The 19,790-nt window shown below is 43.5% G+C and overlaps 2 protein-coding genes across 3 annotated transcripts in view; both read left to right on the top strand.

The window, feature by feature from the left end:
• The window catches only part of tk2 (thymidine kinase 2), a 47,723-nt gene extending 40,622 nt beyond the window's left edge, over positions 1 to 7,101 (top strand). For both annotated transcript variants that reach the window (XM_031321589.1, XM_031321590.2), the window contains exon 10: positions 6,730 to 7,101. In XM_031321589.1, coding sequence (XP_031177449.1) covers positions 6,730 to 6,816 — 87 coding nt within the window. In that variant the 3' untranslated portion in view covers positions 6,817 to 7,101. The remainder of the gene's footprint in view (positions 1 to 6,729) is intronic.
• A 1,337-nt stretch (positions 7,102 to 8,438) lies between these two features.
• LOC118493238 lies at positions 8,439 to 11,379 on the top strand. Its single transcript, XM_035992472.1, has 4 exons — positions 8,439 to 8,489; positions 9,398 to 9,630; positions 10,337 to 10,412; positions 10,499 to 11,379. The coding sequence occupies exons 1-4, from the start codon at positions 8,439 to 8,441 to the stop codon at positions 11,342 to 11,344; spliced, it is 1,206 nt and encodes a 401-aa protein (XP_035848365.1). The 3' UTR covers positions 11,345 to 11,379.
• Positions 11,380 to 19,790: the final 8,411 nt, after the last annotated feature.

Here is a 19,790-nt window from a genome sequence, read left to right as displayed (position 1 = left end):
GGATGGACTGGTTGAAGGAGCTACATCAGTTGGAAGGCTTCAGCGTCAGACGATGTTTAAAACCACTGAATTTTGGAGAAGCGACCACTGCTCAGTTGCATCATTTCTCCGACGCAAGTGAGGTAGGATATGGTACTGTTACCTATCTGCTGTTGCGCAATGAACACTCCCAGACACACAGTGCCTTCATAATGGGAAAATCCAGGGTGGCACCTTTAAAGCCTGTTACAATCCCACGCATGGAGCTGACAGCTGTTGTTGTAGCAGCTCGCATGGACAAACTGTGGAGAAAGGAGATAAGACTACAGCTTCAACACTCTGTTTTTTGGACAGACAGTACCTCTGTACTAAAATACATTAAGAATGAAACTTCAAGATTTCGAATCTTTGTGGCCAACAGGGTTTCAGAGATTCTCAAGGTCTCTAAGGCATCTCAATGGAGATATGTGAACACTGTACATAATCCTGCAGACCTTGCCTCCAGAGGTGTGAGGGCGGAGCCATTCCTAAAGAACGAAACTTGGATATCTGGTCCCGCATTTCTCTTGCAATCAGAAGAAGAATGGCCTGTTAACCCAGACATGTTGCAAGAACTTCCACCTGGAGACCCTGAAATCAAGATCTCAGCTGCAATTGAATGTTCTACAGTCAAGGACGAAGACGATGCAGTGACATGTTTGATCAATCGTACCTCGTCTTGGACACATCTAACAAGAGTGATGGGCTGGATCCTAAGATGGAAGGCTTTGCTTATGAAAAAGGGCACGGGTGATTTCAAGCATAAACTCTGTGGTGGTTATCTCTCTTTGGGAGAGATCAGAGAAGCTGAAATCAAAATAATCATGTTCTGTCAGAGAAGAAGGTTCTTTGAAGAATTCTCCTATCTCCAAAAGGTAGAGGCTGTGAAAGGAAACAGCCACATCTATAAGCTAAATCCAATACTGGAAGATGGTGTGTTAAGAGTTGGAGGACGGCTGAGTAAGGCTGCCATGCCTGAAGAGTCAAAACATCCTGCCATACTAGCTAAAGACCTTCATATCTCTGATCTCATCTTACGACATATTCATCAAGAGGTTGGCCATGGAGGTAGAAATCATATGTTGTCAAGGCTACGCCAGAGATACTGGATCCCTGGTGCCAGTGGTTTAATAAGAAAAGTCTCGGCAAGATGTGTCGTCTGTCGTCGGCTACATGGAGCTGTAGGTCAACAGCAAATGGCTGACTTGCCGGTAGACAGAGTTTCTCCAGAAGAACCTCCCTTTAGTCATGTTGGAGTTGACTACTTTGATCCGTTTGAGGTCAAGCGTGGGAGGAGTCATGTGAAGAGATATGGAGTCATCTTCACGTGTTTAGCAATAAGAGCAGTACACATTGAAGTTGCCACCTCGCTGGATACCGATTCTTGCATTAATGCCTTGCGGCGCTTCATTGCAAGACGAGGGCAGGTCAAAGAGCTACGGTCAGACAACGGCTCCAACTTTGTTGGTGCAGAGCGAGAGTTGAGGCGAGCCATTGAAGGGTGGAACATGGAAAGGATTAATGATGTGCTCTCATTGAAAGGAATAAAATGGACCTTTAACCCTCCCACTGGATCGCATCATGGAGGAGCATGGGAGAGAATGATCCGTTCTGTCAGAAAGATTCTTAACTCTACTTTGAGGACACAAAGTCTAGATGAGGAAGCACTCCACACAGTGCTCTGTGAAGTTGAGTCAATCCTGAACAGTAGACCGATCACAAAGGAATCCATGGATCTAAATGATTTGGAAGCATTAACACCTAACCACCTTCTGCTTCTCAAAACTAAACCATGTTTACCACCTGGACTGTTTCGGAAGGAGGACATGTATGCACGCCGAAGATGGAAGCAAGTCCAATATATGGCTGACCTGTTTTGGAAAAGGTGGACTAAGGAGTACTTACCACAACTGCAGGAACGACAGAAATGGACGAAGATCAAGCGGAATTTCATTCCTGGAGACATCATACTTGTAGTGGATGATTCTGCACCCCGCAACTCCTGGATCATAGGAAGGATAACAGAAGTGGTTCCAGACAGAAGAGGACTCGTGAGACAAGTCCGGATCAAGACCCAAACCAGCTGTATATGCAGGCCTGTAACCAAGATTTGCCTTCTTCAGGAGTCAGCTGTTTCCTGATTGCTGTACTTTGATAACATGACTTTTGACTGATTTGACTAGACTATTTTTTGACTTTTTGCTTCTGAGAGAAGACAGAAGATTGGATGACTTTTTGTATGATGGACTATAAATACGTTTTTTGTGTATTCCCCTGCATGTGTAATATATATGTAATTATTACTGTGTATTAACTAATAATTAGGGGCCGGAATGTTAGAGCCAGGCATAGTTCTATTATTTTGAAAGGACATTTTTGGTCATCAAGGCACCTGGTGGGGGCGGAGGAAGCAAAGTAATATTATCTGTTCACCTGTTCTGGTTTTGTGACTAAGAGAGGGGGTGAAAGGGGGAAGTCTCATTTTTGCTGACCGCTGTTTTCACGTTGGTTTTTTGCCTTTCTATGCTGTTTATGACTTTGGACACAATTTCGTATACCAGTAACACAATTATGGGATGTATTGGAAGCAGAACCTTGTTTGTGTTAGTGCAAAATAAATCTGTAGCCTAATAGTGAATGGAAAGCTTGTCTGGCAAGTTATTCCCCTGCTCAGCCTCTCGGCGGATAAGATCAAGTCGAAGATTGCCGCCTACAATCGTCTTCAGAGCATCAGAGAGAAGCGCAGACATATCAGTGGCACCAGATTTCGGTAGCCAGGGTTGGCAGGAAGAAGATTTTTACAAGTAAATGTTCCTATCAATGATCCAGGCAGCACATTCTCGTCTCCCTCCTTCATTTTACAGTCCAATGGTGGCTAGAACGGCTCCGGGTCAAACGTCAATGTGGAATGGATTAATCTGCGTTATTTTTTTTTAACGCGTTATTTTTTCTCAGATTAATTAATCGAAATGAACGTGTTATTTTGACAGCCCTAATTTTATTATGTTTTAACAGCTACTGTATATACTACTAACCCTGCATGGATGTGATATCATTGCTAATTGTCCTATAAAAACCTTTGTAAAACATAAACAAATACATACAGAGAATAAATGCCATAGAACTTTCTTTTATTATCTGCTTTGACAGTGAGTCATAACAGAAAAAAGAGCATGAATAAACTACTTGAAGTAGATTTTCTTCTTGGCTAAATTACGTGGTATCACATGAACTCCAGTATTTACCGATACCAGCATTTTAGGCGGTATTGGAACATCTCTAGTTTCAAGTAACCACAAAGATGGACCTTTTCCACTGACTCGTAGCATGCCAACCTATGACCAAATGCGTTTCCACTTAATCCCTTCGGTCATTTAAGCAATATTACACGAAAGGGTGTGATTTCATTATTGGCATGACATTGGTGCGGCTAGGACCGACGTGCTTGCACAAGTGCCAATAATGACTTTAAATCACACCCTCGAGTGCGATTATACGACAGCGGTTAACAACAAAATAAAAGTTAAAATCAAACTGTATTCATATTGTGTGTTGGCTCTCAAATAAAAAAAAAAAACAAAAACAGGATTTCTAGTCCTTCATTGTTTAACGTTAGCTGTAGAGATCGTGGGATTTACCAAACTGGATAAATTAGGGGTGGAACAGAAATCACAGTTCGGTTCATCGGTTCGGTACAATGGAGGGAAAAGCAAAACAAAAATGTAGAAGGCAATTTTTTTATTGTGCATGTCTCAGGCTGTCCACTGAGCTAGCTGTAACAGCTTGAAGTGTATAAAGTAAGATGTAAACCATAAACAATAAGTAGGCTACCCTGCATCATCTCCAGACTCCATCTGTAACTTGTAAACAAAATAAGACAATCAGCTAGTAGTGTGATATGGGAGACAAGCGCTGCTCTCATATGTGAATGCACAGAGCAGGGATGTTAAAAGAGCAGCTTTGGTTACACAGAGCAGTTGACGAGTTTTGGTGTTAGCTTCACACGCTAACGGCGAAGCTAACAGCTAACAGCGGAGCTAACAGCTAATAGCGGAGCTAACAGCTAATACCGGAGCAAACAGCGAAGCAAACGGGCCTGGAGGCCATTTGTGGTCGAGGCGAGAAGGGATACAGCTACGTCCGTGTTTGGTTGTATTGACCCTTTGCAAACACGTCACACGACCACGTGACAGCGCCATGACGGACGGCGGAAGCACAGGCTAAACAGTAGTGGACGATCGGAAAGTTTCATAGTTTCAATCAGTTCGAAATACATAACACTAAATAAACTGTATTTATGGCTTTATATGGCTTCTTCTATTGAACAACAAGTTGTCGTGCCGTTATCAGTCGAGGTAGGGCATCTGGTAGGTGCTCACAAAGAGCAGTATTTGGAGAAGTTGGAGATAGCAGGATTGGATACCGACCCTTAATTCGTTCTCCCTCCGTTTTCACGGACCTCATTAAATCACAGAGTCTGCCCAACTTCAGTCCACATGATCTGTACCACTGTGGTAAACGGGGTATCCCCATACACTGGTGCTGATCTCAACTTTTAAAAGTCTGAATGCTAACCAGTTATTTGTAGCTGGTTGGGTTACAGGTACGCGATGCTACGCTAACGGTGGGGGGAGGTACCTCATAATGGCAAAGATAAGACATCAATCTAGGGTTTATTTTGTATTAACATCTATTCTTTTCTTAAGTAAAGATTTATATAACACGTAGCCCATGTTTTTAGAGGACATGGTCAGTCGTGGCCACCCACATACCGTTGTTCACTGGGTGTGCCAATGCAACTATCTAATGGATGCCTGAACGCATCCCAGCTCTGGGAAGTGCAGTCATTAATTATCTATCACACGTTAATCCATGCAGTAAATCACAGAGTGTCTATGATCAGTAGTAACCACACATAACTGTAATATCTAGCCATCTTCTTATCTGTGATTATATTCGCTGTGTAGGCTGTGTTTAGATTTGACCGGGTGGATATTACGACGTGATGGGTAGCAGCTAGCGAGCTGTCCAAAGCTAGCTGCAGCTAGCTCGTCAGCTAGCCGGGGTAGGAGCTCCGCAGACCCGCAATTAACTCGTTTTTGAAGCTAGTTTCCGTGCCATGTCATCTTTAATTAAACCGATATTTTTTGTATGTGTATTAAGTTAAATGATCAAGGGAACGGCTTTCTGTTTTGGATGTGTAGCTAGGTCAGTGAATAACCGATGTTAGCTAGTTATGTGGGTCATCATCGGGTTGGACCTGTTAGCAGGACAGCTGGTTAGCACGGCAGCTAGCTGGTTGAGGATAATTTTATTTATCACTCATTTAAAACAGAAAGGCAATACATACACATGCTTGTGTTGGTGAGGATTACTCTGTATGCTTGTGTTGTTGAGGATTACTCTGCAGATTGTGAATGTGAGAACACAAACACGAACGAAAACGTACGAGTTTAGCTTGCCGTCCATCTACAGCATAGCTCTTCCGCCGTCCGTCATGGCGTTCATAATTCGCGCGAGTGGAGCGTGATGTCACGTGCAAAGGGTCAATATGGAAGGAACTAGTTTGCTTCGTGTGGACTCACTGGACCGACTGACTCGACATGTAGGCGGAGCTCGGGAGCTTCAGAGCTCAGGGCAGGGCTACAGATTAGGTGTCCCTAAAGAACCGTGTGTCTAACGGTAGTTCCGCATTACATTAATTAATTTGCAAGTTTTATTTATTTGTATACCGTGTATTCTCCGTGTAAATTCATGTACCGTACCGAGACGCCCGTACCGTTTCGGTTCAATACAAATACACGTGCCGTTCCACCCCTAGGATAAATACCATTAAGGAATGCAGTAATGCATAAATCATTAATTACATAATGCATAATAATACATCAATTAATTCATGCATGAATTCATGATAATTCTGTACCCTTACCGTAAAGTGTTACCAGTGTTATTCTAACCAATAACATACACACACAAATGTAATCTCATTTGATAGAGCAGATAGCTTCCCTATTGGAAACAGTCATTCCATATTTGTTAGAGGAGTGAATTTGCTCAAGAATCAATTTGTTGGCTGAAAGCCTACTGTGAAATTGTGCACAGGTGTCAGCAAAATTGGCCCGTGTGACAAGTAGCGCCTTTAACGTGAGAATGGTCATGCAGTTCCTCTCATCAGTCCATGTGTTGTTCATGAGCGAAAAGATCCACTCAACGGGAGCATTTGTGCCCGGTTAAAACCCTTTCACTGTCTATGGTTAAAACGAGACAGATAAGAAGAGGCATTGCAACAATGTTTACAAATATACATTGTAACGTCTGGTCACCCTAATTTATGAGGACTATGGGTAACTGCTCCTCAGATCTCTGCAGGGTAAATCCAGACAGACAATCTGTCCAATCTGAGTTTTCTGTTGCGCGACTAAAACAACCTTTGAACATACACATGTTCGTCCGGTGCTTAGCGTCGCCCATGATGATTGTGATTGGTTTAAAGAAATGCCGATAAACCAGAATACGTTTTTCTCCCATCCTGGAATGCTGCCAGACCCTCCTCCGCAGCGCTGTGGAGGAAGGTCTGGTGAGACTACTTGTTGTATAACTGATGTTATTGCATGTCCTGGTGTCATAGGGACCTTCAAATCTGTATTTCTTTGTCTCCTGCAGCAACTGCTGGCCTGTAACTCTGTTATGTCTGAATGCATGTGTGTGCAGGTGATTCCAGCTGACTATGACCTCCAGAAGATGCTGCATCAGTACGAAGAAAGCCGTGACAAGATCCTAGCAGCTAGCAATCTCTGATGCATTCTACAATGTGTGCAGTTTTTTTGTTCAGTTGCTATTTATTTTGTGAATCGCACATATTACATTACTGATTTATAGTTATTGAGGCATTTGTGTGTTAATCACTTTAATATTGTAGCTGGTAAAGGTGAAGCTAATTTTAATTATGTTGCATACTGCTGGGTAGCTTCAACTATAATAATAAATCATTATTTATTAGTTGATTTATATTTTGTATTGGTAATCTAAATCTACAAAGTAACTAGAGCTGTCAAATAAAGTGGAGTGGAGTAAAGAGTTCAATATTTGCCTCTGAGATGTAGTTGAAGTAAGTAGCATAAAATAGAAATACTCAAGTAAAGTACAAGTACCTCATAGTGTATAGTGCAGTACTTTATAGTCAACTTCAACCACTGGTAAGAATGTTTGCAGGAGTAGAACACAATAAAGAATAGAGAATAGAGATAAAGAAAGGCAGACCAGAGATAGAGACCAGAGAGAGCAAACTCAAACATTTCAAGTATCACAGATATAACTTGCGGAATAAACACTTGTTTCCGGAAATAGCCTGGCCCCAAATAGCTATCTGTTAGCATTGCTAGGGGACGCAACTATGTCATGGCAGGTCCCTTGCAGGACCCAAGGAAGCGCAGTGTCGAGTGTGAAGTTGTTTGGATGAGTATCTCGAGAAAGCTGCATACCCCAGGCCAATCAACCGGCCTGTTCCCAACAGGCATTGCTCTAGTCTAACTATAAAGCAATAAAACTCCTCAGTCAGTCAGTCAGTCAGTCAGTGTGTTTACATGCAGTTAAAAAAAAAACGATTATATTCGGGTTAAGGCAATACCCCAATTTCCGCTGCGGCCGCTGGCTAACATTGTTAGTTAGCTGACGAAGTTAGCTTGCTAATTCCACCCGACACTGGTTACAGATATAATGAGCCCAACAAGTGACGGCCAACCGTTGGCAGAAAAGGCAGTTGGACTGATCAGTCTCCCCAAGTTGGTCAAAAAAATGCCTCAGAACACACCGAAGAGACGAGACGTAATACGTCTCCATAACAGCAGGCGACACTAATCTGTATTGTCGCCCAAAAATGAAAACCGGCAGCTGATTGGACGAACGCGTCACGTGGGTCTTGTTTCTCTGGAAATTCAAAGACACGCTGTCATGGCGGCTTGTTCAGAATACGATCTCATATTGTATTAAAATAGTTCACCGAAACGTGTTTCTGAAAACATTTTAACCTTGTGTTGACTTCGGGTCACATTGACCCGTTTTAAATTTTTGTTTTATATCAGAAAATATGGGACGTAGAAATAAGCGCTGAAAATGTGTAGAAGAAAAATTTAAAACAAACTGTGAAAAAAAGGCATCAAAAATGTTGAAAAAAAGTGTTTTTTTCAAGGTTGAAGGGAAGACAACACAAGAGAAATAGGCCATGCAGTTGCTGAATCTGACTTTCAGATCAACAAAGGTCAGTTTAAAAGATTTTCGTCAGATTTTGAGAGACTCTAGTCACGCTCATTCCGCTCCCCGTTTCCGGGTTAGCACTCTACCAATCAGATGGGTCATTTGAGTCCGACTGCCGGCAGTGCCCGCCCCACCGATTATACATGTCAAATCGGCCGAAATGAAGGATGACGGCCCCTCGGACGGACAATGGCATGGAAAACACCGAACAGACTCAAGTCACTGACCTTGCCAGACTGTCCAACGGTCGATTATCAGCTCTGTGTGTCTGGGCCTTAAAGAAAAAGCCAGTTGTGCGTTGGCAGAGCGTCACCTACTGTACCGGATGTAGAGTTACTCCTGTCATTCTTCCCTGCTCATGTATATGGGGAGAACTGGCATAACCCGGTTATTCACTAACCGTGGTAAGACCCCGGTTACTTCTGTGCATGTAAATGCACTGTGTGTATGTCTGGCTGTCTGTCCTTCGAAAATCTCAAGGAGTGTTTATTCGATCTACTTCACACTTGGCAGGGGTTTTCCTGGGGAGTGCAGTCTCTAATGTGGTGCAATTTGGCCAAATGGTGGCCCTATAACAATTAACTTTACGTTTTGGGGCAGAAGCTTTATCAAAGTAAGCTTTAAAATAGCTTTACCGGGAGATTGGCAACATTGATCTCTGACAAACGGAGAGAAAACAGAGTTAAGGTATTTCTGTCCATTACGTTTGTTTTTTAATTAACCTGTAATTGTGTGTTTGTGTGATGGTTGGGGTCGGCTGGCTGCGAGTCTTTGTTTTGTTTTCTAGTTTCCTAGTTTGTTTGTTTTATTTTCCACTGTCAATTTCTCTGTTGGCCCTGCCTCTCTCTGTGTATCCTGTGTTTTCCCCCCTCCTGCCTGCTCCTGCCTGCTACTGCCAGCTGATTATGCACACCTGTTCGTCATTCCATTCACCTCTCCCGCCGTTCACACCTGCCAGCCATCTACACCTGCCAGCCATCTACAATCAAGCCCAGTATTTGAACCCCAGATCCACTCATCATCTTTGCTTGATCGTTGCTTCAGTCGTCCTGGTGACACGCAATACAATTCTCGTACTTACCTGTCCTTGTCTGTTGCTGACCCTCTTTGTGTTTCTCCCCTACAGTCATTCTCTCCACACGCCTCCGTTACCTCCAGTCAGCTGGCTTCACCATTCAGTCCCCAGTTCAAGGCTCCCTGCTCCACCCTGCCTCCGCTTCTGCTCCGTCCTGCCTCCGTTCCTGCTTCCAACCATCCCCTCTTCAACTCGCCTGTTCCCCGGACCCCCAGTGCCTCCTCCTCGGTTCCCTCGGCCCCGGTTTCCCCGCGCTCCCCGAGCTCCCTCGTCATTTCTCCCCAGTGAGTCCCTTGCCATCCTATCCCAGTGAGTCCCTTATCATCCTATCCCAGTGAGTCCCTTGCCACCCTATGCTATTGAGTCCCTCGTCATCCTATCCCAGTAAGTCCCTCGCCATCCTATCCCAGTGAGTCCCTTACCACTTTATCCTAGTGAGTCCCTCGTCATCCTATCCCAGTAAGCTCCCTCACCATCCTATCCCAGCCCCAGGACCCTCTCTCCTGTACTTGGCGTCCGCCTCCCCACTACTCCTTCGCTTTTGTCAGTTTGATTCTAATAATCCTGTTTTTGCTGAGCCTGGCATTTGGGTCCGTTTTGTCTCCCACACAACAGAACGATCAAGCCAAACATGGACTCAGCAGGCTCCCCCCTCCAGCCCTCTCACTTCCCTGCCTCAAGATTTGTCTTTCGCCGTGGCCTCCCAGGGAGCGTTGGTCGGCCAGCATTCCTTGGCAATTACATCCATGACTGAGTCACTCCGCTCCCTGGCCGAGGAGGTCCGGCATCTTGCTCTCAGCTCTGTCACCCTGATCCCTTCGGTCCCTCTGGTAATCCCTCCCAGTCCACTTCCCCGTCTCCCGTTTCCGCATTGGCTCCGCCCGTTGTCGCCTCTCCTCCCCTTGAATCCCCAGTTTCTCCCCCGGATAAATTCTCCGGCGTGCTGGGAACCTGCGAGGGGTTTCTTGTGCAGTGTGCCCTGGTGTTTAGGAGGCAGACAGTAACTTTCCGCTCTGATGAGGCCAAGGTGTGCTTCGTCGCCAGGGCGCTCACGTGGTTCACCTCGGTAAGTGAGGGACAGCCACACCTCCTTTCCTCGTACTCTTCTTTTGAGGAGGAGATGAGGAGGGTGTTTGATCTTCCTGTCCCTCTATTCCACACATTCCCCTCGACACGCCCCTTCACGCCACCGGTCTCGATGGCCAGCCCCTGCCTACTATAACTCACCGCACCCCCCCGCTCCGTCTCCTCACCTCTGGCAACCATTATGAATCCATTTCCTTCCACCTCATCCCCTCTCCGGCTAACACCGTTGTTCTTGGTCTTCCCTGGCTCACAACCCCAACGTGGACTGGGCGCAGGGGAAGATCAGGAATTGGAGCAATCACTGTCTGTCATGTGTCCTGCCTATTGTCAGTACCTGCCCCCGGTAAGCCCACCCAATCCGTCATTCCTCCGGCTTCCCCAGATCTAACCCTAGTTCCCCCCGAGTACCATGACCTAGCCCTGGTGTTTAGTAAGGATCAGGCCTTGTCCTTACCCCCCCCACCGCCCCTACGACTGCTCAACCCTCCCTCCTCCCGGACGCACCGCTCCTGTCCAGCCGTCTATTCAACCTGTCGCGTCCGGAGAGAGGTACATCAAGGACCTAGCTGCCGGTGTTATTCGTCCCTCCTCGTCCCCTCTAGGCGCAGGTTTCTTTTTTGTGGCAAAAAAAAGATAAGTCCGTGCATTGATTACCGGGGGCTCAACGCCATAACCGTCAAGAATAAGTACCCGCTTCCCCTAATGGATTCCGTGTTCGAGTCCCTCTCCCGGTCCGCCATATTCACTAAGCTAGACCTTAGAAACGCCTACCATCTTGTGCGGATCCGGGAGGGGGACAAATGGAAAACCGCTTTTAACACTCCATTAGGCCACTACGAATATCTGGTGATGCCTTTTGGCCTCACTAACGCTCCTGCGTTTTTTCAAGCCCTCGTTAACGATGTCCTCTGAGACTTTTTGCTTCGGTTTGTTTTCGTCTACCTCGACGACATCCTGATCTTCTCCCGTGACCCAGTCCAACACACCGAACACGTCCATTTAGTGCTGCAGCGGCTTCTGGAGAACAGGCTGTTCGTCAAGGCAGAGAAATGTGAGTTTCACGTCCCATCCGTACACTTTCTGGGTTTCATTATTGAGAGTGGGCGGCTCTGCGCAGACCCAGGCAAGATCCAAGCCGTGGTCGACTGGCCCACCCCAACTCCGTTAAACAACTGCAGTGTTTTTTTGGGCTTTGCCAATTTTTACCGTCGATTTATTCATAACTACAGCTCCCTGGCCACCCCTCTCACCCGCCTCACCTCCCCTTCAGTTCCCTTTAACTGGTCTCCGGAAGCCGCTGCAGCCTTCTCCCTCCTCAAGACTCGGTTCACCTCCGCCCCTATCCTCACCAACCCTGACCCTTCCCTTCAATTCGTGGTGGAGGTGAACGCCTCGGACGTGGGCGTTGGGGCCACCCTGTCCCAGCACTCGCCCACTGACCACAAGCTCCATCCCTGCGCCTTCTTCTCCCGCCACCTGACTCCCACTGAGCGTAATTACAGCGTGGGGGACCGGGAGCTGCTAGCTGTTAAACTGGCCCTTGAGGAGTGGAGGCACTGGTTGGAGGGCACCAAATACCCCTTCCTGGTCTGGACCGACCATAAGAACCTCCCCTACATCCAAACTGCTCAGAGACTCAATTCCCGACAGGCTAGGTGGGCCCTGTTTTTTAACCGGTTTAATTTCACCCTGTCCTACCGCCCCGGATCCCGCAACACGAGCTCCCTCGTCATTTCTCCCCAGTGAGTCCCTTGTCATCCTATCCCAGTGAGTCCCTCGTCATCCTATCCCAGTGAGTCCCTTTCCACCCTATGCTATTGAGTCCCTCGTCATCCTATCCTAGTGAGTCCCTCGTCATCCTATCCCAGTAAGCTCCCTCACTATCCTATCCCAGCCCCAGGGCCCTCTGTCCTGTCCTTGGTGTCCACCTCCCCACTCCTCCTTCCCTTTTGTCAGTTTGATTCTAATAAACCTGTTTTTTGCTGAGCCTGGCATCCGTTCTGTCTCCCACACAACAGTTTGTCTGTCAAAACGGCCACAAATTTGCCGGAGATGACAGATTAAATCATTATTTATTATCTAATATTAATTATAATTATCTATGATTGAATTTAAACGATTAGTTGCTGCTGCCCTAGAGTGGAGATAGTCTCCTTATGATAGAGAATGTGTGGTTACATTGTAACCTTGGTTCTCGAAGTGAAGAGATATCTCTCTAGCTCTAGGCTGCTTGGAGACTGATAAAACTATCAGTGATTCCATGCCAGCACAGGTGCATTATAGGTAAATCGTAGTGCATGGCTGGACAAGCCGGTTTGTCTTAAGAGGTATCCACGTACCCTGACAGCAGGGGAATCATTTCCCTTAGAGAGATAGTCACTCAGAGAACCAGGGTTAAGTTTTTGCTGTTTCACTGATTTAGTGTTCTACACAGCTGTCTAAAATATTAAGGGTTTCCCGATGTAGAGCGTAAATGCTCAATAATGTTAACATGCCGTTTAAATTTAAATACAAATCAAGATTTTAGATATTCTAGTAATGTTGATCAAAGAATTTTGGACTTAACTGCGGCACCAGATGAAAAGTTGGGGGTCATTAAAATAAGAAGAATTCTCTTCTTGTGACCGCTAATATCCACACCAAATATTACAACACTTAAGCTGTGTGTGTGTGTGTGTGTGATGATATGATAATCAGAATAGATCAAGACAGATGTGTCAATGAAAGTATGCTGTACCGAGAACTCCACCTAAAGTCTATTCACTTTAGGCTTGACTTGTGATTGTAAAAAATTATTTGTTTTGTCCTTCATGAAGAGTAATGGCTGGGGTCAGTTCCAATTCTTCTTATCTTAGTTCACATTCTATTAAAACTGACATGTTTTTTGTTTTCAATCAATTGTATTTGTCACATGAAATCATACGAGGAACAATACCAGTATAATGGAATCCCATCAGCTCCTTCAACTTGTGCATGAACCATCAGAAAGCAGAACGTGGCCATCAGAAAAAAAGTCACCCAGTTGATTAGCACTGGCACGCCAGGATCCAGCCAAGTCTCTGGGAAACCCCAACTCCCAACATCCCGCTGGAAACCGACAGAGGAACGGAGGCCACCCAGCTCACCGTCTGACGGCTGCACATTGGCTAGAAGGATGCCCAGCAGAGAAGTCACAGTTGGTTTGAATGCAACTGTAACCCTCTCATCATAGGCTCTTAATATGAAAAAACACTTTATGCAATTATCACAGTGTTACCCCCTTGAACTACATACTTAGTAAAATGGTGAAAGAGACATCTCATTGTATAAATCTGTCTAGGGTTTAAACTATGAATCTCGTTATGACTTTAATAACAAATGAGAGGCTAAGAGTCCTGGTTTAATAACCAAATATAATATTAATGCTCAAAATATGTTAATTACCCCATTCAGTTTTACAGTATAATGAGCAACAACACAAACTCAGTATCTCAGTTTCAATTTTGTATTAACTGCACGATTTATTTCACATCAATACAGAGAAATCCCAATATGAAAAATAAAATAGAAAACAGAAAGAGCAGGGCAGTTTAGTTTTGAGTTTGTGTTAACCTGAGTGCACTCTTTGTTTTAGTTCGTTCTTTAAGCAAGCTTGTTTTGTTGGCGCGCTTAACCCTTGTGTTGTCACTTCGGTAAAGTTAGACAGAAATTGGCAGATTCGCGTGTTTGCGGTTCAATAGATCTTAAAAGAAACGTGTTACTTACACAATAGGCAGCTCTATCTAACCGTAGTAAGGTAGACAACAAGCTACAACCTGGTTTTTATCCGAAAGAACCGTCTACATATGTGGATAAATACAATGCATCCCTGTGAGCGTTCTGCGTTCAGCCGAGCGTCTAGGGACCGTCTACAAAGTGCAAAACCGAAAGTGGATACAAAAAGAAAATTCAACAGCTTCACTGTTATTGAGCCTAGTGCTTCCAAATTTACTCCACACATCTAGGGCCCCCCTCTGAACATACTACACCCGCCACTTTTTGAAAATCTGGCACAGTCTATTTTTAATGAATTTTTATTGGGGAAAAATTCAATACCGTCAATGCTATTGAGTCTAGCTCTTCGAAAATCTCTACACACATCTAGGGCCTCCCTATCAACATACGACACCTGCCAGTTTTTGAAAATCTGGCTGAGCCTATTTTTAATGATTTTGTATTGTTACAAAATTCAATATACATATATTAAATGTTTTTCGCCAAGATATTCCGCAAAATGATGTGCCTATTTTAAAAAATTAAGTGCTGTAGTACAACCAGCAGGGGGCTTTGTATGTGTGGAGTGATTTGGGAAGCACTAGAATCAATAACAGTAAAGCTATTGAATTTTTTTCCAATAAAAATATATTACAAATAGGCTGAGCCAGCTATCCAAAAATGTGTGGGTGTAGTATGTTGATAGGGAGGCCCTAGATGTGTGGAGTGATTCTGGAAGAGCTAGACTCAATAACATTGACGGTATTGAATTTTGTAACAATAAAAAATCATTAAAAATAGGCTTAGACAGATTTTCAAAAACTGGCAGGTGTAGTATGTCGATAGGGAGGCCCTAGATGTGTGAAGAGATTTTCGAAGAGCTAGACTAGTTTTTGAAGCTTTTTCCAAAATGTGTCACTTTTTCAGTGTTCTTTTATCAATTGCTATACAATTTTATAAAACACCCAAATTCAATGAAAGTAGTGAACTGATCATTTATTTTACTTGTATAATGGTTGTATGGAACATTATTTCCTTTGACAATTTGTTTGAAAGAAACACAAATTTCGGGTATATAGAAACTTTTTGAAAATGGGTCAAATTTAACTGGAGGACAACAGGAGGGTTAAAGTGGAGCTCATGAAGAAAAGAAAGGAAAGGCCAGCAGTAGGCATTCATCCTGTGCCGTGTGTAGAATGAGAACAGCTTCTACCGTGTCCTCTTTCCAGACCTGTCTCAGTCGGCGCAGCAGCGATGAGCAGCAGAACACTCACTCAGGCGAAAAATGCGACCGTTGTCTCTCTGGCGATGGCTCCGTTTTAGCTAAGCTGGCTAACTTCACAGTCCAACAAAACCACACTTAGCCAGCAGTAAACAGTCCCAACTCACACTCGTAGCGTGTAAACAAGGAAAACAGTTCACAGTCCTATGTATATAAAATACACATTAAACGCTTGGCTATATGGCTCGTCTCTCACTAGTTAGTGAGAGACGAGCCATATAGAACAGAGCAGTTGCTCGACTCTGTACTACACCCATTGATATAGAACAATAGATATGACATGTAATTCTGACTTGCCATTCCAGGATGGAACCACTTGGCGGCCATCTTACCAGGGTTAAGTTTTAGAATTGCTTCAATTGGAATCAATGGGGAAAGAGGCTCATGTTGTCTTTATAATCCTTATATTTTTCTACCAATACATCAATAGTGGTTTTAATTCAAAGTAATGACTGTAAGACAACTGTGCCTTTCTAGAAAGAAACAAAAAATAGAGATTTTGGTGGAATTTTGATTGATATAGCTCCAAGAGAACAAGTAATTTGTTCGATTATAAAGATAATCTCATAATTTTGCATTTATACTGCAGGTAATAATTTAATTTTTTCAATTTTGCCTGAACTTAATATGTAAAAACTGTCTTTGGTATTCTGAATGGCTAATATACATTAAACAATATTTTTTAACGTAGAAATCCTAAACAGATTCAGTATTATGGTCTATAGAGCGGTAGTTACGATAAGACACATGAGAGAAACATCCAACTGTAATTTATTAATACATTTATTTATGTGTGTAGATTTTATCTCAACTATAAGACCACATTTCCCATCAACCCCGCTACTTCCTGTTTAGCGTTTGTTTTCTTCCTGTCAACCAGCCGGCATGGAGTTAGTTTTGATGATGAGTGGAGTAGTTGAAGAGCCTTGCTAGCTTCAATTAGTTTTTGTTGATAAAGACTATAATGACTTCACCAGAACTGCTGATGGACTTGTCGCAATTTTCTTTGCGCTAACGTTATGGAAATTACATTTACGATAGTAATGCGGAGACTTTGCTGCTGAAGTAGGAATCCTTTCTGGATTGAAGTTACTTTACCTCATCAAGACATGGATTATTAACTTTTAATTTGCTTTACTGAAAGGAAAATCGTGTAAAGGCATGAGGTAAGCTGACAACACTAGATGTTAATATATGATGAGTGACAGCAGGATTGAACATGGCTAATGTTTGGGGAGCTAACGTTAGCTGGTGAAAATGTAACGTTAAGTGCGGCTGGTCGGTAGGGCTCTGTGTTGCTGGATGTGGCTAATGTTGATTTGTGTAACGTAACTTTACTCTAGTGTAACGTTACACTTTAACGTACCGTTAGCTTGCTGGATTTGTCTTGAGATATTATAAAATGAGATTTAGGAGTAAAGAAGAGTACTTGTCGTTAACTTTAATTTAATTGAAAACTTAACACAGATTGAGTGAAATCAGCCGCAGCAGTCTATGTAGGGGTAATATTTACGACGAGTTAAAAAAAAACTGTTATAACGTTAACGTTACTAAATGTCTTATTTGAGGTCAAAAATCAATCAACTAAAAAAAAAATCAATCAACTAAAACAATGTTTGCTGTTCATAAATGCTGTTAAGAGCTAGCTAGCAATCACCAATAACTGACATCTCAGCCGGTCCGTTAACAGTTGCTAGGTAACGTAACTAGCTAGCTAGCTAGTTCACCAACTTTTCTGTATTTATAGTTAAAAAAAAAGAAGAGAAAAAATACTTTATCTACTCCTACTGACATGTGGGAAGTGATGCCAGCCTCCTGGGTCTCTTCGGTCCTTCTGGTAAAGCAGTTAGGTGCTGCACAGCTCATAACCATACTTGCTGCCATAGGTGACAATTGTAAATGAACATTTTGCGCATGTGCAGAACGGATCGTGCTGGCAGAACCAAGCCCCCAGGAAGAACGCTGAGTCTAAAAGCCACCATGGGCTTAGCGGATAACGGTGGTACTGCACCCCATGGCCTAGAAAGCCTTTTCACATAGACTTTGCATGGCGAAAGAAACGTCTATATTTCAGCGGATAATTTGTTTCTGGGTATATCAACTTACCAGCCCGAACACTGAAAGGGTCCTTGTTTAAAACGTTACGTTTTTAACATTTTTAACATTCACTAGAAGCGAATCCAGAATTATTAAATTTGACATGATGAACGCGCGTAGTGGACGCGAGCAGAGCCGCGGGACTGCGCCCGCCCGCTCACATGACTGTTCTCCCGAGCTCATGTAGCTAGCTGTAATAATGGATATAGCTAATGGTTGTAATTCACCATGTGTTCTATTAATACGTCCATGGTATTATCTTATGAAGTCATGATACATTCCAGGGATGTATGTAGCTGCTGTAAAGCCTGTTAGCTACGTGGATGTAACGTCATTAGCGTTTCCCAAACTGGCGGGCTATCGGCTAGCTAGCTAGTTGCTAACATCAGGGGTAGCTAGCATGGCTGTATTAAGATCTATACATAGCTAGCTATATGCCTACATAACGTTACTACAGACATAGTGATTACATCGCCTTGGTTCTCTCTTATAATACATCCGAGGGCTGTATGCTGTAAAGCTTGTAACGTGGATGAGAGCTGAAGCCATGGATGAGCTCTGTTCACGAAACTGCAGGCTAACAGCTAGCTAGCGCTAGTTAGTAGGTAGCTAGCTAGTAGCACAACATAATTATTAAATCTCCTTGGTTGTCTAGCTAAATACATCTATCGTTTATTTAGCTAAGCATGTAAACGATAGGGAACAACGAAAACAATGTTTAACGTTAGTGAATATTTTAGACAATTAAAACGGCGAGTTCATGAGTTCGCCAGTAAGAGACACGACAGAGAAGCTCATGAACACGCATGTTGCTACCGGTTGCTACGACAACGCAAACAAATTGTTGCTAGTGCGCATGCCCATCGTGAGCCAACCAGCGTTATGGGCCAACAATGCGGAAGAGCCGAGCTCCATGTTTGCTTTATGCGCTTTTGAGCACTCTCATTGGAACGTACGGGGCTTCCCACCGAACACTGTATCCAGTTCTCGTAATACATCTGTCGGTACACGATCCGTTCTGCCTGCACGATCCGTTCTGCACATGTGCAAAATGTTCGCGCATGCGCGGTTATACGAGGATTTACGACACTGCACGATCTGTTCCACGCTTCCGGTCGACAGCCAAGCTAACGTTAGTTTAGCTAACAGCTAATTCGGCTAACTGCTAGCTGATTGTAGCGGTCTGCCGTTAGCCTCCACAGGCAAGCTAACGTTAGTTTAGCTAACAGCTAATTTGGCTAACTGCTAGCTGAGACAGCATGTAATAACTTTAAAAGACCCTCAAAATAAAACTTGAAAATAAACGTTGACATATATAACAAACACCTAACATATATAACAGCTGTTACGTCAGTTCTACTTTACTTGTGCTCATTTAAAATACAATCACTCAATACTTGTCTTTATTGTTATTACTGTGAAGTCTTAATTAGGCTGTAGCCTGCTTTTCCCATTACGTTTGAGTTAACGTTATTTTAGACTGAATCTAGCTGTCAGCTTCCCGGTGGAGGCCATACATCCATGGTGGAGGCTAGCCATAGGCTAGCGTGGAACAGATCGTGCAGGTCGTATCCTCGGTAAAACAGTATTATCTTGCGCATGTGCAGAACGGATCGTGCAGGCAGAACGGATCGTGCAGGCAGAACGGATCGTGTACCGACAACATCCATGGGCAGAACGGATCGTGTACCGACAGTACCCTAGTAAGATGGCGGACAGTTATGCCATTTGTTATGACGTCATGTCATATCTATTGTTCTATATCTATGTCTACACCACTGTTCTTTTTCCCTCGAGTTTCTTTTTTTTCGCGTGATTACACAGAGGTCAACAGGAAATCAAACTCACAGGTCATCTCTAAAGTAAAAAATGATTAAGCTTTTTTATGTACTAAACAAACATAAAACAAACAAATGTATGTAACTGTAAATAACTGTGTACAGAGTAGTTGAATGATAATTCTTATTATTGATTTCAATAAATGTAATGCACATTGACATAAACCAAATAATATATATTGGGGTGATTGGTTGACCCTTTCCGGTCCGTGTACTTTTTCGTTCATTCGATTTTCATTTCATAAACAGTATTAAAAAAACAAAAAACGAATGCTTATTTGATTTTTGTTTTAAAAGACAAAATTTGAAATTGAAATACAAGGCTTTTTTTTTCCTTTTCATGGTCAAAAGGGGATGGGAGAAATTAAAAATATGCTGTGATTTTCATTTTCTATTTCATATAACAAAA

This window comes from Sander lucioperca, chromosome 15 (genome assembly GCF_008315115.2).
Source record: "Sander lucioperca isolate FBNREF2018 chromosome 15, SLUC_FBN_1.2, whole genome shotgun sequence".
Classification (NCBI taxonomy): Eukaryota; Metazoa; Chordata; class Actinopteri; order Perciformes; family Percidae; genus Sander; species Sander lucioperca.
This window is presented reverse-complemented; position numbering and strand designations above follow the sequence as displayed.